At 32.1% G+C, this 27145-nt stretch overlaps 4 protein-coding genes across 8 annotated transcripts in view; 1 reads left to right on the top strand and 3 right to left on the bottom strand.

Annotated features, from left to right (window-relative positions):
• Positions 1-1475: 1475 nt before the first annotated feature.
• LOC125064065 (tubulin alpha chain-like) lies at positions 1476-10858 on the top strand. Its single transcript, XM_047670843.1, has 9 exons — positions 1476-1617; positions 2105-2330; positions 3411-3583; positions 3944-4072; positions 5821-5991; positions 6539-6679; positions 7968-8183; positions 8695-8858; positions 10098-10858. The coding sequence occupies exons 1-9, from the start codon at positions 1615-1617 to the stop codon at positions 10228-10230; spliced, it is 1356 nt and encodes a 451-aa protein (XP_047526799.1). The 5' UTR covers positions 1476-1614; the 3' UTR covers positions 10231-10858.
• A 790-nt stretch (positions 10859-11648) lies between these two features.
• Positions 11649-12819, bottom strand: LOC125064213 (retinol dehydrogenase 11-like). The gene is made up of 2 exons (XM_047671156.1): positions 11738-12819; positions 11649-11703 (listed from the first exon to the last, which is right to left on the bottom strand). Exon 1 carries the CDS (start codon positions 12802-12804, stop codon positions 11821-11823), a length of 984 nt encoding a protein of 327 aa, XP_047527112.1. The 5' UTR covers positions 12805-12819; the 3' UTR covers positions 11649-11703; positions 11738-11820.
• A 9188-nt stretch (positions 12820-22007) lies between these two features.
• The window catches only part of LOC125063927 (uncharacterized protein ZK1073.1), a 45047-nt gene continuing 39909 nt past the window's right edge, over positions 22008-27145 (bottom strand). For all 5 annotated transcript variants that reach the window (XM_047670634.1, XM_047670631.1, XM_047670632.1 and 2 more), the window contains 2 exons: positions 26636-26798; positions 22008-22288 (listed from right to left, as the gene is read on the bottom strand). In XM_047670634.1, the coding sequence (XP_047526590.1) occupies positions 22100-22288; positions 26636-26798 (352 nt within the window). In that variant the 3' untranslated portion in view covers positions 22008-22099. The remainder of the gene's footprint in view (positions 22289-26635; positions 26799-27145) is intronic.
• LOC125063928 (retinol dehydrogenase 11-like) lies at positions 23148-25613 on the bottom strand. Its single transcript, XM_047670636.1, has one exon. The coding sequence runs from the start codon at positions 24206-24208 to the stop codon at positions 23210-23212; it is 999 nt and encodes a 332-aa protein (XP_047526592.1). The 5' UTR covers positions 24209-25613; the 3' UTR covers positions 23148-23209.

The raw sequence follows: 27145 nt of genomic DNA, 5'->3' as shown, positions 1-27145 counted from the left end.
CATTACAATAATAGCCAATGTCGCTTATCGCGTTCTGGAATTTTATGATTGTGTTCTACGGTGAGTGTAGGGCATAGAACTAAATCTTAAATAACAAATCTATTGGATTGCAAGAGTGACCGTATTTATTTAAATTATACATTGGTCAATGGCCTTATTATATTTACGACAAGGAGGGATTTCTGCATAAAGCCAACACTTTAATATTAAAAACGAATTATTACGTCTACTTCAAGACATTTTTTTGCTTTACTTTCTAATTCAAAAATTTTTTTTTATATAAAAAATAAAAAAATGTTTATTCAATAGAATTTAAACAGAAAACTGTAATCGTTGAAATAAATTTTATTACCTACCGAAAATCAAACATCTCTTGAAGAGTAAAATAAATACAAAAAATGCAAATTAACTTACATCCAATGCACCAACATTCTGGGGTCCATGCCTAAAGGGACCCGTCAAACTCTATTGTGTCCTAATAGTTCTAACTATGGGGTCCCACCCCATGCCACCAACCCCATTCGCCACCCTTGATATTTATTCCACAGACTAGAGATGGCTAGAGATCCTATCTTCGGCGTGTTCGAGACTTATTAATTTGTGATTAAAATTGTCGATATAAGTAGTATTCATATAAAATAATAAGTAATGAATGGTGAAAATAGTTAAGTATTTAACAAAAACTTTAATATATTTTTAAAAATGTGCTCAAAGGCGATTGGTGTTAAGGAGTTCGTTTAACAATTGTAATTTATGATCATTTATAAAAATGGTAACGAAATGACGTTAAAATTATTCTAACGGTAGTCAAACTTCACACTTATAAATTAAATAAGTAAAAAAATAGGTACATGTAGGCTGTACAAAACCCTTTGAATCGTCAAATCTAAGATTTTTTTATAATCCTACTATCGATTTAAATCAGGGACTCAGACGGAAAAAACTCAAAAGTCACTCATTATCAATAATATAAAAATAGGTATATCGATTGTATATTATGTAACTCATCCTGTATGAAAATAAATTAATTCCAACTCTACGCTCTTTTAATCGTCAAAAAATAACCTTGTATTTGATACATAATTAAGGTATATCACCTTACTTACTTTCTACATAATTACAGTATTTATTAGTCTAGAAATTTACAGATTAATAAAATAAATACTTCCATCGTACTAAATAGGTATATGAAAATTGAAAATTATCTGTAATGAAAATATATATTACTCATACATATAAATAAATTGTATTAATTTATATTATTATTATAAATAATAATTAATAATACTACACTTCATAGAATCATGTTTTTTATAATTCCATTTCTGTATGCATAATTGATCGCATTATAAAAATAAATAAAAATATTACTTTAAAACTTTTTAAGGCGTGTTGTTTTTGAAACTGGCAGGTCATAAATTTCAAATTGTCTTAATATGTATTTCAATTTTAGAACGATTTACACAATAGATCTAAGCGGCCCATAGGACGGGCGCATTTTTACAATTTTTTTTTCTAAATTTTAGTTTACATAAAATTTTTGTAAAACTGTTTTAATTTACAAGGTTTTTTATTTATTTTACGTCCGTGTCGTCAAAATTTTAAGTAATCATAATGGTAAGTGATTTTACATATTATTTGGTAGCCCAGCCCGTGTATGAGGATGAATAGGCTTTTTTCCATGAACATGTGGTTAGGTATTGCAGAACCTTGGCATGTTTTCTTTTTCGTTTGGAATATTTGAAAATTTCCTTAAATTAGTTCAAATATAAAATAACAGCTAGCAAAATGTTGTCTTAATACTACGGCACTCGTTTGGTAGGGTTTGGCGTTTATTCCTCTGCGCTTCTATGCGTGTTGTGTTGTATATAAAAATGAAAATTTTCACCTGACAAACATGCAGGTTTCCTTAGGATATTGCTCTCGAACATGCGATGAAGTTTAACAAAAAATAGTGTTTGCAAAGGTTTGAATCCATGAACATCGGTTAAGATTCAATTCCATATGTAACGTAAAGATTGTAATTTATACGTGTAACGCGCGTATTTATATTTTATTTCCTAATTATCCATAAAAAAATCTATGCTTTACTATATGTTTATAGAGGGAGTGCATCTCTGTGCACGTGGGTCAAGCCGGTGTGCAAATGGGCGTGGCTTGCTGGCAACTGTATTGCTTAGAGCATGGCATCCGCCCTGATGGCACACTGCCAGGATGCGAGACGGATCTTAACTCGGCGGACTCGTGTTTTAACACATTTTTCTCCGAGGCTGATCGGGGTAAGATGGTGCCGCGAGTCGTTATGGTGGATCTGGAACCAACTGTTATAGGTAAAGTTTGGTTAAATATTTCCTGCCATCTAATTTATACGATTTCTTCTTCGTAGTAAGATTTTGTATAATTCATGATTGATTATACATTAATATATAGACAGTGGTTAAAACGCATGCATCTCAACCGATGATTGCGAGTTCAAACCCAGGCAAGCACCACTGAATTTTCATGTGCTTAATTTATGTTTATAATTCATCTCTTGCTCAGCGGTGAAGGAAAACATCGTGAGGAAACCTGCATGTGTCTAATTTCAACGAAATTCTGCCACATTTGTATCCGTATTGGAGCAGCGTGCTCTAAACTTTGTCTTTAAAGGGAGAGGAGGCCTTAGTCCAGCAGTGGGAAATTGACAGGCTGTTAATGTTATACATTAATTACTGGCAACATTTAGATTTTAAATGTTTGCAGTAACTAGAACATATAAATAATAACTATAGTTTGTGTACGTAAGTAAAGTAAATCGTGGAATCCGCGTTAATAAAAGTTCACGCTACAGAAAATCACTAACATCAGTTGTAGTCTATCTGAAAGTAATCGTAATAATTAAATTTATTCTTAATATATTAGTAACCTTAACTTAGTGTTAGGGCTTTGTGCTAGCCTGTCTGGGTAGGTACCACCCACTCGTCACATATTCTATAGCCAAACAGCAGTACCTTGTGTTGTAACGACAGGCACAAGGGACAGAACCAAGGTTGGTGGCACGTTGGCGATGTAAGGAATGGGTAATATTTCTTACAGCGCATTGTCAATGGGCGGCGATGACCACTTACCATCAGGTGGCCCATTTGCTCGTCCGCCGACCTACATAAAAAAAGTAATTGAAACACAAAAACAATTTACTTCAATGAAATAGTAATAAAATAGGTAATAAATTGACTTATAGAAAATATCGTATATTGGTCAGAATGGCAGGTTTAGGTACATATACTGATAAAAAGATTGGCGGCACACTTTATGTATTTGTCTTAAGATATGATTTAAACGTCCATTTATAATAAAAGTTTTCTACAGTCGGGTACATTTCTCGTACATTTATTCAAAATAACTATTCTGACCAATACCGAAAATCGCAGATGAGGTGCGATCGGGCGAGTATCGTCAGCTATACCACCCCGAGCAGCTGATCACTGGTAAAGAAGATGCTGCTAATAACTACGCCCGGGGTCACTACTCCACGGGTAAGGAAGTATTGGGACCAGTGATGGAGAGAGTTAGGAAGCTGGCGGACCAGTGCACGGGGCTACAGGTAATGTTGCTAACACCAGTTCCTGGTAGTAGGGAATGAGGAGAATAAAATACCAGACTAAATATATAGATTTGTACCAACTAATCTATGTTCAATGTTCATACCGGAATCTCAGTAATGAATATATCAGAACTATTGTCATTTAACCTCACACTTTTATAGTTAATACAATTTGAGCCTATAATATAGAATAGATGAAAAGTTCGATACGGAAATATTGTCATAAAAATATGTACATAATTATGTATGTATATGCATATTATTTCTAGTGAAAGATTTATGTCAACCTATTTAGAAAAAATATCTCCATACAAAAAGTCAATATAATTTATTTCTTTAAAAATAAAAAGTTTATTTTAGGGCTTTTTCGTATTTCACTCATTCGGCGGAGGCACGGGGTCCGGTTTCACGTCTCTTCTAATGGAAAATTTATCTGAAGAATTTGGTAAAAAAAGCAAGTTGGAATTCGCCATCTATCCAGCTCCACAGGTAACCACACATCGCACTCCTAATTAATTTATCATTATTTACAAATGTATGAATTATTAACGTTAAGGTTTTAATTATCTCCAAATAAAATGAGTAAAAACGAATGCGATATAAAACAACGTTCAGTTTTTCAGTCGTTAGACAATATAAACCGCTATCTCTGTGTCTTTTCAATGTGTAATATCTTCGAAAATAATACCTAATTTAAATTACATGCTGTAAAGGGCCATATTGGTCTATATCAATTGCACAATGTATTTATTTTACTTAACTGGATAAGGATTAATGCGGTATTGTATTGTATTGTATTATATATATTTTATTCGAAGATAAAAAATGGTTGTTATGGGCTATCCTCAAGAGATAGACATATACCATCGCGGACTTTGTTGAAGACCTTTTTAAGGTGTATAATACTGTACATTACATTGCAACCAGCGTTTGCAATGTATTTATTTACGACATAATTTCAGAAGAAACCTCTAAAATTATCTGTGTTTCTCTACTATATTGTGCATGTATTATACATATAAAACTTCATCTTGAATCAATCTATCTATTAAAAAAAAAAACACATCATTGTGTAATTTTAAAGATCTAAGCATACAAAGGAACAGACAGCAGTAAGCGACTTTGTTTATACCATGGAGGTAATGAGTGCTTATCCAATATATTATAATTATTGCAGTATTTTAAATTTATTCGTATGTAATTTTATTTTCTATAATTGAAAATAAGCCTTAAATATATATATGGAATAAATAATGTATTAGCATCACGATGCTAACACGCACACAAGCATAACAATGACAGAAACTGAAACGCGGCAATTGGAAAAAGTGCTCTTAATGAAAACATTTGATGTTTTCATTAAGAGCACTTTTTACGATACGATCGTGTAATGAATGCGAATCTATTATTTATTATTATTGTAATTTGTAATATACATTGTTCCGTGTTATTGTTGTACTTAATTTCTTAACGAGATCATAACTTTATTTATAGCAACAATAGCCTTCCGGTTCACTTGGAAAATGTATTCTTTATTTAACGACATTACAAACAAGCTGTTTAAAAACCTTTAAACAATCTTACGCTTTTCTCAGTTGTAATAGCCACTATCTAATTTTCTATTCATTTTTCGATGGCACTAATTATTAGCGTGCATCAGAATAACTGTTCAAAGTGGGAGATCAGCTTTTTAATAGTCATCATTAATACCTATTCAGTACCTTTAATGAAGTATTCTACCCAAAATAAAAATTAAAAAAATTAAATGGCTAGCCATTCTGACGTGAAGTTGAACGGCTATTTATAATTTTTGCATATGTATGGCGCGATTGTCTTTACACACAATCATTTAGTACCTATTTGGCACCCGATTTTTTACTAAATTAAAAGGTAAAGAATTTTATTTGTCTATTTTAAGAAATGACAAAGAACATTACGAGAAAGGGGCATTATGCGCTCAGACCAGTTAAACAATGCATACGAGTATATCGGTTGACTTTTATGCAAGCCCGTCAACGTGGGTACCATTAATTGTTGTTCCGCAAAAGAGCATTACATAGTATTGTTGTGTTCCGATTTGATCTGACCAGCGTAACTAGAGAGAAAAGGAATTTATCTTACGATAAAATAAGGAATGGTTAATATTTCTTTCAGCGCCGAATACCAAAATCGTAAAGTTTGCATGTCCGAACATATTTTTTTTAGTGTGTCTGTAGCAATGCAATATATTGTTGCAGGTTTCCACGGCGGTGGTAGAGCCTTACAACGCTGTGCTAACTACACATTCCACAATCGATCACTCGGATTGCGCATTCATGGTGGACAATGAGGCGATATACGACATTTGTAGGCGAAGGTTGTCCATCGAACGGCCGTCTTATGCCAACCTGAACAGGCTTATATCACAAGTAAGTCTTAGCGTATACTTGACGACTTAATATTCCAATAAATCAAACGAAAGTAGTCCTTTTTAAACAGCATATACATAGACTCAACAAAACTAGAGGCCACCAACACGATCGGACTAATATGTGAAAGTAAGATTTTTAAGTTTTCATGTAATGTTTAAATATATTAGAAAACGTTCCGATACTATGTGTGCCTTGGATTATGGCAAAAATCTAAATATATAATTTTATCATATGCATAATCATGCTGCCTCTGGAAAAATTGTCCTATCCTATTTTCCGCTAATTATACATGATGTAAAATATAATTATATAATTGCAATCATAATAATAATTCAAATAATTATTTAACATTTCCATCGGTTCGAAATGACGATTCTACCGAGAAGAATCACTTCTCGATAGAATCTTCTCTTAAGTGCAAAATTTATAAGTATGTATATACTCGTATATTTTTTTTAAAAACTCGCTGTCAATAGATTATGCAAGTCGAGTTAGCAGTAAACAACATTATAATATTAACACAAGGTTTTAATGGTACCATCAGGTAGTATCGTCAATTACTGCTTCGTTGAGGTTTGATGGTGCGCTCAATGTGGATCTCACGGAGTTCCAGACAAACCTCGTCCCTTATCCAAGAATACACTTCCCGCTTGCCGCATACGCGCCTGTCGTCTCTGCGGATAAGGTATTTAATAACTTTTGGAATCTGGCAGTTTACCTATACTTGAAATTTTGTCAATATCCATACTAAACAAAACAAGTACGAACCATTTTTTATCATAATGGGAAAACACATTACGTTACGCGATCGTCCCAATCATGAAGTGGGGGTCGGTGTTTTAGGCCTCGCAGGTGCTCAAGACGCCTAGTGTGCCCTAGCTCACCGTAATACCCACTAAAAGCCAGCGGGTACCCTCTCCGTCAGCCCGCCTATGCGACGGGGGCCTTAATCAAACAAACATGAAACTAATGTAACTTTGTAAATGATCATTTTTATCCCAATAAAAAAGTATTCGTGCAATAATATTAAAAAATTACGACTTTTAAAGCATATACATACGCTTATATACAACGATATAGGTATATATGCATGTACGACATACGGTGATACACTGTTAAAATAGTTTACCTGTCGTTTTTCACGAGTGAGATACTAAGTGACAGTGACTTACAGAATAGACAAACAAATTGATATTGGCGATCATCCAGTAAGTGTTACTGGAGTAAGCACTCTAAAATATGGAAGTTTAAGTATTAATCTTGAATTGTTAAAAACTGAACGTCTCATTCGAGGTTGAACTCCCAAAAAGCTTGTTCTGTCTGCATCGTGTTTAACTTATAAACATTTCATTACCAAGTATACAAGGTTTCTTTATTATGGCAATTAGTATTTAAATAGCAAAACAATAACATTTAATACACATTTTCAAAGAGTGACGAAACACCTTATTAAATTTTATTTTAGATTATTATTTCGTACATAGATAACTTATAATTTATTTAATTAAGCTGTTTGTCTTCCTTATTTTATGCCAATATATCCAGTTGTTTTGCGTGATTGAATAAAACACATACAAGTGTAACATAATAATATTTTAAGAAATGAAAATTGGATAGTTTTAGTATTGCCCTTAGACAATGGCGCTGTGATAATATTAACCATTCCCTACATCACCAATGCGCCACCTTGGTTGGAAACTACGACGTTATGGCCCTCGTATACCGCCTGTAGTTACACTGACTCACCCTTTAAACGCAAACACAAGAATAAGTATTGCTGTTTGGAGGTAGAACATCCGATGAGTGGGTTATACTAAGTTAGATTGAATATCATTCGAAAACACATAATTTAATTGCATTTTTAAGTTCCATTTAAATGTTTTAAGAAGTTCCATTTTTACTATGTTTCGATTGTGATTTCCATCCGTTAAGTATTTCATTGCTTCTCCTGATATAAACTTCTCCACCGTCAGGCATACCACGAAGGCATGTCTGTGTCGGAAATAACCTCGGAATTGTTCGAGCCCCAGAACCAGATGGTGAAGTGTGACCCTCGCGACGGCAAGTACATGGCATGCTGTTTACTGTATCGAGGTGACGTCGTTCCCAAAGACGTGAACGCGGCCATTGCAGCGATGAAGGGACGAGCGGGGATACGCTTCGTGGATTGGTGTCCAACCGGGTTTAAGGTAATCACTTTAATGCTGTAATTAAATACTATTATTATTACAAAGAAGCAGTAAAGTTAATTCTTGTATACAAGAATATTAATGTTATATATAAAAGAAGTACTTTATATATAACCCCCTTTATCCTAGTCTCTGCCTCGTTGTTCTAGAGGCTTAATATACGGCCACAGATTTTGGGGTTCCAGGTTCAAACCTTAGGTCGGACCAATAAAGAATTATTGGATATTTCTATGAAAAAATTCTCAGTATCAGCCAAAAGTTTGTAAGATGAAAGTGTACTCTCCCGTGTCTCGGAAAGCACATAAAGCCGTTTGTCCTGCGCCTGAACTATTTCTTGTCGTATCGGATTTGTCGTCCCTTTGGAATATGAAAGCGCACCTGTATTTGTGCGAACATGTGCATGTGCATGTGCTTGTACATGTGGACTAATCTCCCATTACATGGGCCGCTGTGACCGATATCAGTGGGTGACATCATCCTAATTCGCACAAATGTGTTCTATATTTTGAAGGTTGGGATAAACTACCAGCCACCGTCGGTGGTGGCGGGCGGCGACCTCGCGCAGGTGAAACGCGCCGCGTCGATGCTCAGCAACACGACCGCCATCGCGGAGGCGTGGGGCAAACTCGACCACAAGTTCGACCTCATGTACTCCAAGCGAGCTTTTGTACACTGGTTAGTTTGGTTAACGTAATATGGTTTGTTACTAGTTGTTTTCAGCCGAGATGGCCGAATGGTTAGAACGCGTGCATCTTAACCTGTGATTGGGGGTTCAAGCCCTGGTAAGCACCACTGATTTTCCATGTACTTAATTTGTATTTATAATTCACTCATATGTCCACTTTTAATGAAATGTTTATTTACCCACCCATCCGTATTGAAGTAGCGTGGTGGAATTCGGTCCAAACCTTCTCCTCAATGCCCTTAGACCGGAAGTGTGGGACATTTACATTCTCTTACTGTTGTACTGTACTAGCGGTTCACCTTCGTTTAATGTTCCGTAAAGATTGGTTGATTTTTATCGGAATTGTTCTGAGGATTGTAACATGAAATTAAAACATAGCTTATTTTTATGTCCCAGTGATTATGGGACGATAGCTGAATAAAAAATCGATCATGGTCTCATTTTGAAGAGTTGAGTTTAAAAATTGCAATTTAATAAATTTTTACAAATTAAAAAAGAGAAAAAGTACACAATTGTAAAGTGAATTGTTATCGACTGACTCCAATTCTAACTTAAATAATGTAGGTGTTTTAGTATATGACATTAAAAATTTATTTACATAGTTTCATCATTTTCAATCATCATCAATTAATGTATATGAGTGACTTGCAGCTTAAAATGAAATGAAATCAAAGCTAAACCTGAGATAGGTTTCGAAATTCCTAAAAAATCTTTTGAATCAACGCGAATTTTCGCGGGCGACCCAACTAGTAAATACGTAATAATTAATCAAAACCTTAAGAAAATACATAGAGCTGAGTCGATAGTCTCGAAGTAGAATTTAAAGTATACGCATTAATCTTTTTTCAAAATCAGTGTTTATAATATTTTTCCTTCTTTAACGTTTTATTTTTGACATTAAATTTTGTAAAGTAAGTGCAATCCGATTATTTCCGATATTCCCCGATGCACATTTAACTTTATGAAATACTGTAAATCGTTTTATGATTTATGAACATTAAATATATCATATTTTATAAGAACTTGAAATAAAATGAGTTGAAGCAATGTTTGGCTTACTTTATTGTTAAATAACCTTAACAGCGACAACTTTTACAGATAAAGATACGTGACAGAAGGCAGTTTCTTACTTAATTATAATTTAATTTTTATTAAAATTAAATAGGAAACGTTTACAAGATCGTAAATAACAAAAATAAGAATTAATTGATTAAACTGGTCTTTTGAAGGTACGTAGGCGAAGGCATGGAGGAAGGCGAGTTCACGGAAGCGAGGGAAGATCTACACGCGTTGGAGAGGGACTACGATGAGGTGGCTATCGAGACCTCGGAACTCCCGCCCGGCGGCGACGATGAGTTGTGACGTCACGTTTCTGTCGTCACAGAATGCGCGTCACACGTGCATCTTTCAAATCGTACACACATGCGCGATTAACTGAAACAAATCATTACAACGGTGTAATTGTCACATATCTTGATTTTTTCGTAAAGATGTAATTTCAACTTTCGCTTCACTTGGTCGCGCAAGTGTGTGCAAGTCCTTAGGCAAAGCTTATCACTCGATCCAATTCGGACTGAGTCGCAGGACTGAGGCCGCACTGCAAATACATTAACAAATAACTATTTCATTCTTATGTACTGTGTAAATTGTTTACAACGGTTTACTAACCAATTAGGTCAAGTGCATACGTGAGCCTAAGAGCGTCTCCACCGAAAGCGGACGCCACAAAACCGCGACCGCATGATTATAATGTTGAATATGGCAGAACTGCGAAAATTGTTATAGGTTCGAAAATGTCCGCTAAGGTTGGAAGAGACTCTTAATGCCGACGAGATGCATTTCCCTCTTATTTTTTTATACTTGTTTTTAAATCGAAATGTATCGTGTGACGATAATTATTGTAAGCGTAATTGTTTTGTCCGCGTCTTTGTAAAAAGTCATAAAAAGTATTACGTTGCTTGTCCGTGTTCAATAAATTGTGCATTTTTCTTCATTATATTCGTTTTATTTTTTTCAAGAAATTAGTCTGCTTTGGATGTAGGTAATAACTGTTATTAAATTATATAAATATTGATGTACTAATAGCACACCCATTTACTAATTTAACCATTAATCAAGCATAGTACAATTTTCGACCACCTAGGTAATTAGTTTTATAGTAATCTTTCTTTTTTTAATTCATTATATCTTTATTTGATTACCAATATTTGTAGCTTTCGTATGAAGCTAAACATTTTTTAATAATTCATTTTGGAAAAAACCATTACTTATTCAAAGAAAGTGGTCATTATATACCCTATACTCGTATGGTGGTAGTATGGTATGGACACTGTTTCCATTATACAAGAGATGATTTTGAAATAAAAATATAATTGTAAATTATTAGGTTTTTTAAAAAAATAATAACAATCTTCTAGTAGCGTAAAAAAATAATATATTAATTTAAAAAATGTGACTGCCACAGTTTTTACAAAACAGTTCATTTATTGCCGCAATACCACGTTGACAATAAAAAAAACCACTATAATAAACAATATTCATTGCCAGTTATCAGTAAAGAGATAAAAGTTCAAACTATGCAGTTCCTAATTAAAAATAGGGATAATGGAAACAAATTATAAAACGAAAAAGAGCTTAACAGGCATAGTGCATAAAACGACCACTTTTTTTTTAATTTTAATATTTTTTAAGAAACAGACCTTTGGTATACATTGTACAGGTAAAAATTAAGAACACACCATATTTAAAAATATGCTTTAACGCCAGTGACAATGGGGCCTGATTAAGGTTTAAATTTTATATACAAAAAGGAGATTAAATGTAATTAAATATAATAAACAGTATCGGAGACACCTTTTAATAATAGAATTATTATACAATAAAATTAAACAATACTCAAATAAAACAATATCACAACTACGGGTTAGATAAAGTGACGTCACCGCTTAGATGTTATTGAAAACACTTTTCCATTGCCTCACTACTCAATCCAACGAGACTTGTGGATATATTCCATAACTCTCCAGCGATCTCGTCGTTGTAGGCAGAACGTTTTGCTCGTGTTAATTTACAATTCTTAAATAACTGCCCGCTTATCTCTCCCGCCTTCTTATCTAGTGCAACATGTATTGCTGTCTGTGCACCTAACCATGGAGTTTTGAATAATACGAATCCTATCATCGTCAGAACACCTCCTAATATATTACCAACACTACGAAAAATTCCCGTTCCAACCATACCTGGATCTACACAATTAACGACAACATTATTTCTTTTCAGTCTTTTGGTCAATTCGTGTGCGAACAACATCACACTTAACTTGCTATTCGCATAAAACTGTACGGGAAACCAGTAGCGTAAATCGTTTATTTTATGTATGTTAATAAAACCGAAATTGTGCAAAACTGACGATGTATTCACAATCCTTGCCGGATCTGATGTCGTTCCAGTTTTATTTAAAAGAGGCAACAGTAATAAAGTCAGTAGGAACTGTCCAAAATAATTCACTTGCATTATAAAACTCATCCCATCATCTGTGATGAACTCACGAACGGCGCCAACTCCGGCGTTATTCATTAAAATATCCAGTCTTTTCTCGTTATTGAGGACATCCGTTGCAAATTCTCTAATAGATGTTATAGAAGATAAATCTAGCATTTTGAAGACCACATCTGTATTGCTGGTTTTATCTGAGATGTATTTTAAGGCGTCTACCCCCTCGTTCTTAAAGGGACAAGCGATAATAACACGAGCGCCTCTGTCTGCGAAGTCTGTCGCGATCTGCAATCCCATCCCTGTCGTGCCTCCAGTAACAATTGCAGTTTTTCCATCAAGTCTCTTCTTAGACGTACATATTGCATTAGTAGATTTCTCATATAAGCCCACAGTTAGTGCTACGATTATTATTACAACGACAATAAGCAACAAGAGCGACATATCGATGTGCTTATCACGCAAGAGACACCGACAATATAACTCGTTCTTCACTCGCGGCCGGTTTATATTTATTGTTAATTTGAAGGGCTTTACAAACATATTTTTTACATGTGTGTAAATTGAAAAAATTAGAAGTTAGCGCCTCATAAATAAACTTCGATTTTAGTGGCATCATAATTCTACAGATCTTGATAAATTTAAATACAGTTCCGTCGGTTGATTTATAAAAATCACGCTTTCGCATATCATATAATTTCAAGAATTTGACTAAACAAGAAGAAGTTGTTACATTTTGAGTTTAAAGTAAGAGTTCTGGTTCCTAGCACTTTTTGATATAATTATTAATTTTTTAGTGTTAAAAATATCGAAATTGGTGAGATGATGCTATTTTTTTATTTCTGCAGTTACTGGCCGTGTAGATGGAATATTCCATCGGAAATATTAGAGCAACTCGAAACTTGGTTACATTACATTAACAGCCTGTAAATTTCCCGCTGCTGAGCTAAGGCCTCCTCTCCCTTTGAGGAGAAGGTTTGGGCATATTTCACCACGCTACTCTAATGTGGGTTGGTGGATACACATGTGGCAGAATTTCGTTGAAATTAGACAAATTAAGGTTTATTCACGATGTTTTCCTTCACCGCCGAGCACGAAATGAATTATAAACATATATTAAGCTCATGAAAATTCAGTAGTGCTTGCCTGGGTTTGAACCCGCAATCATCGGTTAAGATACAAGCGTTATAACCACTTAATGACCACCATTATAAGGATATATTTTATTGGTTTTAGTAATTTTATGTAATTTTTTGAATAAATTTTATAAAAATTGCAGGTAAGACACATATTCAAATTTTTAGGTAGCAGCATTTTTAGTCTTAAATTAAAATTAGGTCGTTAGTTTTGATTTGGATCGTGGTAATTCGCAAATACCCTTATTAATTTATAAAGAGGTAGTTACTTTCAGTGATAAGTCATAGAAACACACTCACAATTTTATTTATATGAATAGATTTTTATTCCCTCATTAATAAAAAGAAACATTGTATGTTACTCTTTCCTGAAAGGCCGGCAACGCACCTGCAAGCCCCCCGGTGTTGCAGATGTCCATGGGCGGTGGTAGTCACTTTTCATCAGGTGAGCCTCCTGCACGTTTGACACCTCTGTCATAAAAAAAAAAAAAATGTTTCAATAATAAAGTGGCATTTTCAAGACAATATAATATAATATTTAACAACACTAAGGTTTTGTATAAATAAAATTTTATATATCTTTCAAGGAAACTCTTACTTCATCTTATATCTAAAACTACTATGACCTTGAAATAAATTTCTGAGCATTAAATTTTACGAAAAAAAAAAAACAAAATGTAATTAAAAATAACATCTTATTTAATCTTCAATCTGAAAAAATAATGTTCAATCGGCGTAGTCCGTGTTGAAGGCAAATCAACAGTCAGTAGGCAAAAGCAAAAGGTTGTAATTACTAAGTAGAAGCCAGGTCGTAAGAAAAACACTTTTGATAATTCCGAATAAGCCACCGTACACATTATACGCAAGATCAGAGTCTATTTTCAAAACTATAAATTAAGTGTTGCTTTGTTGATAAGACTGATCTATATTTTGAGATTTTTTATTTCTTTAAAATGAATTCATTCTTTTAATTTTTTTTCTATACCTTACTATATAAAATAATAACATTTTATCGAACAAAATAACCAATTAAATAAATATATATTAAAAAAAAATTAAAATGTATGTTAAAACTAAAATAATATATTTTGATATGTATTATTCATTCTCCATTGTTTAGCGAACATCCTTATGGGCCTCCATTTTAATTGTTCGTTCATCGAAAAACGGCGTTTTGAATGTTGGGAAAACGGTTTTTGTTGCTTTGGGAGTAATATTAAAATGGATTTACGCAGTTAAGTGAAATATTGTTGTATTAAAAATGATATCTTGTATCTTGATCAATATTTATCTATATTGATGAAGAACTGTTTTAGGAAATCATATAGCGGCCTTATCAAAAAAACACTTGTGATATTGAAAAGTACGGTTTGTTTTGGTTCTTTCCTATTCTCATTGAAATAGACTATAGGTGGATTGGTACCTATTTACAGTTGTCATGTCATTACAAAATTTTAAATGAAATAAGCAGGTACGCATAACAGTGCAAACTGTTAGGTAGGTACTACATACATCAAAATTATTAGGTAACTTACCATACTTATAATAAAAGAAAGAGGTCATTTTTTTCATTCTTCGTCAGAAATCAAAAACTATACATCATTAAAATAATTAAAAATCTGTTTAAGCTTGTGCCAATGAAGCCCTTTCAAACAAATTCCCCATATGACACGGTTAACTCAATTCAAAATTTTGACCGCCGTTACTGGCATAAAGACCCTGTTTTTTAAAGATTTAGTTACATATGAATAGTTTTTAGTTGTTCACTTTGTTTTTATTTTCTATCGGCATTAAGAGACTGTAAACCAGAGTATATCGTTTTAGTTTCAACTCGATACCTCCACGCGTTTACGTAATAAAGGGTCTGGACTGACTAATAGACGAACTGAAGACAAAGTGATCCATAAGGGTACCGTTTTTTTTTTCCTTTTGAGGTACGGAACCCTAAATTATAAAGACGATGCAGTTTATTTAGTTAAATTTGTTTTATTTAGTTTGTTTGTTTTTTAATGCTGTTTTAACTACTTCATCAAATCATTAAAAAAAATCCTATTCGTGTTAAACCAAGTATCTATATCATACCTACATGTACATTTCAGGCAGTTAAAAGGAAATTTGATAATTTTTAGTCTATAAAAAACATTCAATTATTTTTCATCAATATATATAAAACTCTTCCGTTACTAAGTGATTGAGTGACTGAGTGACTGACAGACAACGCACAGCCTAAACCACTGGACCTAGAGACTTGAAATTTGGCACACGCATACCTTGAGCATCCTAGAGGTGCACTAAGAAGGGATTGTTCAAAATTCCCACAGGGTAGGGAATAAATAGGATTTATATTTTCAAACCAAAGTAGCTCTATCTCCGTAACTATAATTATTAGGGGTTTCAAATTTAGTATGCAAGTAAGTTATAACAACAACTAAAAACTATTTTTAGGATATTTCGGAATTCCCAAGGGATAGGGAATAAACGGGAATTGTATTTTTTTCTTGAAAGTCCGTAGTCCTAAAAACTGGAAATTTGGCATGAAGATAGTTATTATAGCACAATAAACTAAAAAAAAACTGAAAATCATGATTTTTTATTTTTTTTGCTTATACAATTAAGTAATATAAATTGATCCCACACTGCAAACATTTTGCTTAGGAGCAGGGCTCTGCTTACATTGGAAATTTAAAAAACTTGAAATATCTTCAAGCATCGTTCCATTTTGCTGGATCTATGAGCTACATACCTATAAATATGTACATGAAACTCGGTCCACGAGTCAGACTCGCACTTTATTAGATATGTAGGTGAATTGTTATTGTGTTTATAATTAGTTTATTAATCCATACTAATTATATAAAAGTATAAAGTAACTCTGCCTGTCAGTCTGTCTCGCATTCAACCCTTCTTTCTACCCCTAAAGGGGTGAAATAGGGGTGGTTTGCATGGAAGTCCATCTTTTTTAAGTTGGAAACTTAATACTTTATTTTTAGGATACTGATTAAATATAAGTACATAAACATTTAAGCGTTTCTGCATATTCTACTACTAAGGGGGTGAAATAAGGGATGAAAGTATGTATGAAAGTCCGTAATTTTTTAAAAAAGAAACTTGTAACTTTATTTTTGGGATACTGATTAAAAATGACTACATACATTTTTAAGCGTTTCTAGATAATCTACCAATAAGGGGTTGAAATAAGGGATGACATTTTTTTATGGAAGTCCGTTATTTTTTAAGTTAAAAACATGAAACTTTATTTTTGGGATACTGATTAAAAACGACTAATTCTTTAAAGGGTTTAATAACGGTTGACATTTTTTATATAGGTTGGCTTTTTTATGTAGGGTTGACATTTCGTAAATAGGATAGTCTGGAAGACCCTCATCTTTGAAGTTAGAAGCATGTGGCTTTATTTTTGGGCTACTGATAAAAAATGAGTATATACGTATTTAAGCGTTTCTGGATATCCTACCCTAAGGGCTGTAATACACACCAATGTGGTTCACAAAGAGGTCTTACATTAACGTAATATTTTAAGTTAATTTGTTAATATATTCATATTTTACGCAAGCGAAGCCGCGGGTAACAGCTAGTACATTATAAAAAGGCTAATGTAAAGCTGATTAAAAAAAAAACGTACAAAAAAAATTGGCAATAAGTAATAATTGGCAAGCAAATGCAAACATTAACTTGTCATCTTACAGAACTGAAACAGAATTTTACATCTGCACTTACTTATTTATTTATATATTTATTTATATTTATATATAGTAGGACTACCAACAGTGGATACAATATTACATCAAAATAAAAAAAATACATTACAAAATTATCATACAATAATAGGCAAAAGTTCTACTACTTACAAGTAGTCTCACCGTGCACTATCATATTGAACAATAATATATGTTATATACTTGTTACTCTACAAAAAATCCTACTGGACGGATTTTCCAACGATTTGGGACAAATTAGTCAAATATCAGACGAACGACCGTAACATAAAAAAAAATAATAAAAAAAACACGTTAAGTTTTTTAATATAGAAGGCAGTTTTGTTAATAAAAAAAAATTGATGTAAAACAAAACGCTTACGACTTGCGATTAAATTAATATGGAAGTAGTTAAAAGTATCTACCAGTTATCGTCAACCAAGTTCGACATGGGTTCAACCTATAAAAAAGCCACTGACCTTACATATTTATTTAATATTCCAACAGTTGTCAAATGTTTCAATATGAACTCAAGGTTAAGTCGAGTATAAATAAAATAAACTTATCCATAAAATACATATTTATGAGCATACAAATAAAAGTAATACTGTTTTCACTTTTAATGTCATAATGCCGACACGCGACACACTTCTTACTAAAACTATGTGTAGATTACGTCGTGCTTATACTGAAATATCGGATATCAGGTTTTCATGAAGGCTTGAGAGATCGCTATTCCAGCGAATAATCAAAATTGCACTTTATTGCGGCTTGGTTAAAGTTCAAATATCCTTAAGATTTATTCTACCAAAATATTAAAGTTTCTCAAAGTAAATTATAAGCGTATCGGCCTATGCATTTACATATCCCATTGCTGGGCTAACTCGGGCTCCCTTTTAAGGAGAATATTTGAAGCCTCTGTTTTTTACCAATTTTGTTTTTATTCAGAAATATGCCACTCTTCTTACGATATTTTTCTTTCCCGCCAAACACGAGAGGAATTATTATAAACACAAATCTAGCGAGAAACTCGCCCGCGATTGATACAATATAAGAATATCAATCGAAAAAAATCGTGTAGGTATACACGCATTCTAACTATCCAAAAACAAATTGACCAAATTATTTTTTGGATGCATTATAAACAATCAATACAATGAGACAGTGTATAATTGAATAGTGAACTATTTATAAATAGTAATAATAGCAAAGCCAAGACGGGTAGCTAGTAATAAATAAACATTTATTACTAGCTACACGTCTTGGCTTCGCATGAGTTAAGGGTTTAGAAAGAACGTATTTATTGAATTAACAAACACCCAAGAAAAAATCTAAAAGGCATTCCCTTGTTAATATAAGGGATTTATCAAACCCGAAAGAAAGTTTTTTGTTTTAAATGGATAGTTAATTAATATAATTTAAATATTACTTTAAAAAACAACAATGCAAAATAATGGATAATGACGATGTATCGAAAACCTTACGTCAGGTTTAAATCAAAACATGCGATACCAGGGTTTAATGAAGGAACAAGAGATCGCAAGGCTACGCTATCCTATTCTAAATATTGATTATCAAAATAGCACTTTATAGCAACTAGTTTAAAGTTACATTTTCCGAAACCAATAAATCCCATTCCAACACATCGATATACAAAGTCACGTTGATTTCAGAACGTGGGATACCAGGGTACTATGACCGCGAGATTATTACAGTTATTTCGTTAACGTAACTTTAATCGAAGCAGTTTTTGTAAAGCGCCAACGCGCTTTTCTTCTAATTTCTTGTTCTACACCTATATTAAAACAAACTATAAGGAAACATGTTTTAAATCTGGCTTACTCAAAACATTTGATACTTATTATTGTTGTGTTAAAAATAGAACACAACAATACTAAATATTACTATTTAGGCTATATTATTAAGGCTTACCACGACAAAAAATATTTTAACATGTTTAGTACGAAATATTCGTCTACTTCGACTTCATCTGGCACATTTAAGTGGTAAGATTTTATATATAAGGAAGTTAAATAGAATCTCAATTACCTACTATTAATCGGATATTTAGCGTTTTTAGCTATTTTAAAAAACTACATGATGATACATATCCTATAGTGGACATATCCTATAGCCAGCTTCACTAAAGTATTTGTAAATCGTCTAATCACTGGGCTTATTTCTTATGAAAATCTAAATTAAATACATACACAGTTTTCTTCTATAATGGTAAAATAAACGTAAAACTCATTGCAATTGACTTTCCGAATATCACCTTAAAATGTAATCATTTATAAATATATGTTAAATAATAAATTCAAGGTAAACGCAAGCCCATCCGAGAGGTTGGCACTCATCAATTATTATTCAATCATATATAGTTATTTGTATTTCCCTGTTCCGATTTAAAGGTCGAGGCCAGGCAAGCTGACGACAGGCCCTTTGATACAATATGGAGCAATTAATATACCTTACAGTGCTGCTGTCTACAGGCCTTTTTTGTCCTCAAAATATCTATATGTAAAGTAAATCTGTCTGTATGTCTGTCTGTTGCTTTTTCATGGCCAACTTACTGAACCGATTTAGCTTGAACTCCAAGAAAGGACATAGGCTACTTTTTAAAATATTTTAAAAAAACACCGCAGGCGACAACTTATTTAAAATAGTTTAAAAAAACTTTCGCCTTTTGTAGCAAATGAAACAAATTCGAGACTCAAAACTATTTATTGTAAAGTAAGCAATACACATAACGATAATTTATAAAATATTAACGCAATGGATATAAAAAAACATAACTTTATAAAAACATCTATAAACATGAACTTATTTACCATAACAAAGGAATTGTTACCGTGTTTTCTTCAGTTTTTTATTCAAAACATAAACATAATTATAATAAAACGTAGTTTATTGAGTAACTAAGAACTAAATGTAGAGAATAAATAAACACAAAAACTGCTTATACATGGCAGTTTTTGTCGTTATTTATTAATTGTTGTTAGAATCAATATACGATTATTTTTTTTTTATTATTTATTATTTTTAAGAGTATGTTAAGGGTACCAGAAAATTTTAAGAAATGTACATTTAAAAAACGCCATATTTTTTAAAATAATTAAAATAATATAAAATGAAAAATACTCTCAAATTTTGCTTCTAGTACATATTTATATTATAAACATACACACTTATTTGTGTTGTGTACTTATACATAAACATTTTTAATATATACGAAAGAGATAAACGAATTTAGTTTAGTTTGACTTAGAACTCGTTCGTTAACAAAAAACAATAAAACGGTAACTTAACAAATCTCATTACGTTTCAAATCTAACGATGTCTAAAAGTCGGAACAAAAATATCTACACAACACACATACATACGTTCACAGTTGTGTTCTACACAGCGATGTACATATATCCGTCGGCGTATAATCCTTGGCACCAATGTACAATTGGTTAGGAGAATAGCTGGTGAAAATATGTTTACATAAAATGAAATGATGTAAGTAAATAAAGAAATACTAATCTCGTACTAAAGATATCTTCTAAGTGACCTCGAAGATCGAATTTGAGAATAAGATTCGTTACAGATGTATGTACAAATATCACCAAAAAAATTATATTTGTTCGCAATTACAAAATCACCACGTTCGCCACATACGTTTAAAGTAACTTCAGATTTAGAATATTCCCATTAAATAGCTTATTATTATAGATTTCTGCTAACAAAACAAAAAAAAAAAAACACGAGATGTACTTCATCCTCCATTAGACAGTCGAGAAAAATTGTTCATACAATAAATATATTCATTAAATATTTTTAAATAATAATATATTTAAAGTTACGTTTTATGACTTCGTTTTAAAAATCTATTAATTATATTTCAAAATCTGTTTGGTGAAGCTGATTTACTTAAAATAACTTATTATAATATTCATACATGTTATAGTTATCATTTGATTATATTATTATGATATTTGAACTTTGTTACAATTTACTAATTAAATATGCATATGGTATTGATATACAGTAATACATTATTTACAAACATATTATATGAAAAAATATATTTAAATAACTCATTATTTACTAAATTGTTTATTTTTTTTATAAATAATAATAATAACCACTTCCTTATGTTTGAGTTTATTTAAGTTATTAAATGTTCTTTAAAAAAAGTCGGTATATTGCATATTATAATTTTCGAATAATTTCAAAATCCAAAAATATTCTAAATATTTAATAATATCGATTGAAAAATAAATAGGTATATAATTTTAATCATTACATACTTATTATATAATGTGCAATTAATACGTATATTCATATATAAAATAACCTGTTATTGTATTGCAAATAAATATACGTATTCATTGCATATTTTATATTAAATCACTTACATTTTATAGAAAATATTTTCATTTTATTTCAAATTAAAAACTTTCAGAATTTGCTATTCTAAGAACTGATATGATATAATACGCAATTTTGATACGTATGTCCTTCGAAGGTTGTAAATAATATCGCTTTGGGACTTTTCACGACGGTGTTGAATTTCGAGTTGTTCTTAGAGAATAGCAATACCGTACTATAAAGTTTCGCCCATTACAATACACGTAGTACACGGTGGGTCATTTCAACTAACATCATTATAAGACAAAATACATGTTTATTATTCACCGCAATATGTATAAATATTTCAGAAAATGATTATTCATTAAAAAATAAAGCCATTTTATAATCATAGGTGGTCAAGATTATATTCGTAGTGTAATTATTTGTTGGCTTACAATTAGATGGTCCTCATATTTCGATATACAGGTAATAAAAATTACAATGAAAAATAAATGAAAACATATTTATAGATATAAATTATCCAGCTATATCTTACAATTTCCTCAGCGGAGGTGATTCTGCGAGACTCGGAGTAAGAGACAACCTTCTTATGTTTGGCTTGTCGTACTCCTCCATTGACATCCCACGTGACATTCGCCGTTCGACTCCCGGTGGAGGTAATGACGTCAATTGACTTTGACCTTGACAGAACAGGAGTAACGATTGTGCTACTTTCGCCGGCTGTAAACATTTTTTTATAATAAATTTATTTGTTGATCTTAAGAACGATAAAATAAAACATAATTGTCAACATGTTAAAACCGTTACAATAACAAACATAGGATCATAAAACTCTAAAACATTAATGGAAAGTGCTATGTTATACGTACATATGTTATTTGAATTATTTATTGTCAATTATTATCAATTTAACATAATTATCATCCCGGTTACTGTTACCTATGTTATTTTTTTTACTTTAGTAACGCTGTTTCAGCCCATCATAATTCCGCCAAGTGTTTTAACCAATATCTTTCTACAGTCATATTTAAACAGGCACCTCTCGCATTTTAATTATTGAATAACCACTAAAATTTAAATTATGACGTAGGAAATTAAACGGAGTCAATAAAACAATGTATTATAATTTATATAATATATTAACTTTTACTTTATATTTTTCATCATCGTATTTCTTAATTTAGTTAAATAAGTAAATAAAAGCATATCGCATTACAAAATATTCAAATTATGATGAATAATTTTAATGGTATTTTAATAAAACCGTATAATTAAACTTATATAAATACCTTATAATTTCTTACATTCGATTCGATAAATCGTAAGTAAGATTTTAATCTTTGGTTTAAGTAAATAAATAGTAAGTACGAGTTCGGTAAATTTATATCATGGCTGCATAGAAAAAAATACTCACAATATATTTTTCCTTGACTTATTATTATATCAGTGATCGCTTGAGTAAATAGCTACATAAATAACAACATATATATATCTGTTTTTTCTACTTATATGTAAAGATATGATATCACCATTACCTTTATTATAATTTCCTTTAAAACAAAGAAATCATACAAATCGATACGTTCATAACGAAGTTATGATTTATTTTTGTTCGAAAGTTAAATGGAAAACCTGAACCAATTATTTTAAGACTTGGAAACATTGTTCATATTCGTCCTCACATAAACCAATAAGTTTTCGAGATTCTTCCCAAAGTGAACAAGCCAAATCATCATCATACGCAGTCTGTTTAGCCCGAGATAATTTGCAATTCTTAAAAAGTTCTCCACTCACGAGACCAGCCTTCTTATCTAATGCCACATGGATTGCGGTTTGCGCGCCCTCCCAAGGTGTCTTAAACAGCACTGAGAATAAAAATGTTATAAAACCACCGTAGTACTTTCCTGCCGTATTAAAAATTGTGGTACCAACGGCACCTGGATCCACAGAATTAACTTTAACATTATATTCTTTTAAATCTTTCAACCTCTTTGCTAATTCACGAGTAAATAATATCAAACAAAGTTTGCTATTCGCGTATAATTGTATTGGATACCAATAATTTGGACAATTTATTTTCTCGAAATTAACGCTACCTATGTTGTGCAAAATTGACGCTGTATTCACAATTCTAGAAGGTTCCAAGCTATTTCCCGTCTTTCTTAATAAGGGCAGCAATAACAACGTTAATAAATATTGTCCAAAATAATTCACTTGCATTGTGAAATTCAGTCCATCTTTAGTAGCAAAATCTTCGACGTTACCAACACCTGCATTGTTAATCAAAATGTCCAGTCTTTTTTCAGTTTTAATCACATCCTCGGAAAATTTACGTATCGATGCAGTAGATGCCAGGTCTAGGAGCTTAAAAATAACTTCTTCGTTGCCAGTTTTGTCGACGATAAATTTCCTACCACGAGTTCCTTCATCGACAAATGGACAAGCTACGATCACTCGAGCTCCTCTATCAGCGAAATCCGTGGCAATTCGAAGACCCATTCCTGATGTTCCTCCAGTAACTATGGCAGTTTTTCCATCAAGTCTCTTTTTAGATTTGCATATTATATTGGTGTTTTTCTGATACAAGCCAACAATCATACCTACCATTACTATAACGACGATTAAGTACAGAATAATCATTTTTAGTACTACAGCACTAGAAATAATCTTCTAAAAAATAATATTGCTTGACCCACAAGAGCGCGCCAAACAGGTCGCGGCAGCAACTGCGCCTATCGTGGTTGTACGAGTTCCACCTACTTTTACTTTCAAACGATGCAATACCGGAGACGTAGTATTAGTGTGCACTGGCGAGGAAATATGTATAAACGAGCATGATGTGCGTTTTATATAACATTGGCGTGAAATAATCAACTTAGGAATAAATTCATGATATTATAATAAATTAATAAATGTCATCAGTTTATAAAAAACGAGTCGCGCCAATGTGCGCCACATTACTGATTGTTTAAAAACAAATTATTAAATCTAAATTACTTTTTGAACATCAACAACAATAACTCAACAACATGAACTCAATAATGTACCTAAGTTCTTATCTAACTGCAAAACAATATCTATCGACTATATTTCATGTCAGTAAATTGAATCCAGTACCCTTTAAAAAATCCCTATTTAAGCAAACTTTATGACGAACGTGCATATATTAGGTAATAAGAGCAATTAGGAAGCTCGAAAGTCATTAATTGCTAAGAAAAATATAAAATACGAAAAATAAGAAAAATGAAACTCAATTGGACGATACTCTGTTATTATTATAATAAATTAACTTTGACATGACTTGCGTTGTCTTAGTCAGTATGGACGTACTATGAAGCATAATTATGTGTGTGTGTGTGTGTGTGTGTGTGTTTGTGTGTATGTCAAACGCATGGTAGTGTTTGCATACATAATATACATGTTTTAAATTAATTTTTATGTAATGTATTATATTTCTGCACTCCATCTCCATATAAATATAAGCTGTGCCAAATTTCATACTCAGAGGACTAAGAAATGTAGTCCAGGTATTTTTTTAAATGTCCCTGTTGTTTATTCGCTTAATAATATATCGATAAACTTAGAGATGAAAATATTACATCATAAGATTAAATTATTGCCATATTTATGTCTACTCATGTTGTCCTAAAGCAATATTAATACCACATAATCATTTCGTAATACTGTCCTTAAGATGATAGGTTTATTAAGAAACTGCTTATTAATGAAGATAATGTTTGTATAGCTACACTGTATAACGATTACTTTACTCGCTTTGAAAGATATGTCATAGATAATTGAGTTGTCTTCGGAGTGTCGAAGAAAAAATTGCCTATTCAAGTCGCACCGCTCTTCTTTTCATGAGGATCTCTAGACCTTATTCCACCATGGTGCTGTATTGTGGATTGATGGATATAATTGTTGCAGATTTTCCTCTGGAACTTGTAGGTTTTCTGATGATATTTTCCTTAAGTACCTGAAAATTAAGTGCTTGTCCGGGTTTGAACCCGCAATTTTTTATCTATCTACTGGTCTATAAATTCAAACTCTGTATGAAATTATATAATAATCGAATCATAAGACTAGTTTTAAAATTTGATTCAATATTTTTCTTTTACCAATACATTTTTTTGTATCTTTATTGTGTATTTCTTTTTTCGTTAAAACTTTCTTTTATCCCTCTCTTCCTCTTTTCTTCTCCTTCTTTCCATCTTTTTTGTTAATATATTTCTATTATTTTTAAATTCTTTTACTTTTCAATACCTATACTGATTAAACTCACTGTCACTAATTACGGGGCTTATCGTCTTAAACTTACTTCTCACAAATAAAAATCTCTCTCTCTCTGAACGCAAAGAAAACATCGTTAAATTGTTTAAAATATATTTTTGTCCATCGGTAATAGTAATTAGAATTTGTATCTTTACATCCATATTATTTTGAGATCTTTTTTTTTGTATCTGGTTGGTGGGCCATGGACTACCGGATGGGATCAGTGGTCACTACCGCCCATAGACATTGACGCTGTAAGAAATAATAGCCATTCCCTACATTACACCAATGCGCCACTAACCTTTAGAGGTAAGATATTATGTCCCTTGTGCCTGTAGTTACACTGACTCACTCACCCTTCAAACCGGAATACAACAATAGTAAGTATTGCTGTTTGTAGGTGGGTGTTGAGTGGGTGGTACCTACACAGACAGGCTTGCACAAAGCCCTGCCACCAAATAAACCTCTATATTTTGAGCAATTTAGATGTTTTTAGATTATATAACACGTACATATTTATTATTACATGTGAATATATTTTCCTAAGAAATCATGATAAATAAAGTATCGAAAGATTCAAGGTCAAGGTTAACGAGCCTATTGTTTAATGCCCTTGTAGAAATAAATATTAAATTTTATTTTTTCTCGTCCTCTTATAAAATCAAATAGTTAAACTATATTTAGAATTATTCTTCAAATTTATTATATTAACACCAATTAAAGTTATCGATTTTTAATTTAAATAAGGAACCTTAAGCAATTAGCAAGAAAGTATGTTTTTTTTAATATACTTACAGCTTCAGACAGAACATCACCAGCTCGCTCCACTTTGAGTATAGTGACCCTGTCCTTATCGAGTTCCTTGTACATCTTCTCCACCACACTGGCGTATGGACTTAACATGCCCGTGATCAGAAGTATGTCCGGTTGACAGCCTTTAAGGATTAGGTCTTTGCGACTGAAAGAAGTATAATAAAAATAAAAAAAAACGTAATTAATATACAACTAATAGGCTGATGGCTGATATATAAAGGTTAAAGAATACAGAACTCTTCTAAGTTTTTATGAACTGATAAAATTATATATTGTTGAACGAAGACTGAGTGACGTGGCTTGGGAAGTGACGTCACCGGACAGACGACGTGGCATAAGAAAATATATGACACGCGGGCGGCGAGGCAGCCATATTTTGTTGACATAAGAGATAGAATTGAATAGTCCTTAATGTTTTTGTCATTTTCTAGAATATAATTATAACTTTGTTAACTAATGAGTACTTGTGTATATTTTTTCAATATTTTGATG

The sequence above is a fragment of the Vanessa atalanta genome, chromosome 5 (genome assembly GCF_905147765.1).
Source record: "Vanessa atalanta chromosome 5, ilVanAtal1.2, whole genome shotgun sequence".
In the NCBI taxonomy this organism is placed as follows: Eukaryota; Metazoa; Arthropoda; class Insecta; order Lepidoptera; family Nymphalidae; genus Vanessa; species Vanessa atalanta.
The sequence above is the reverse complement of the archived record's forward strand: the minus strand, read 5'-3'. Positions and strand labels throughout refer to the sequence as shown.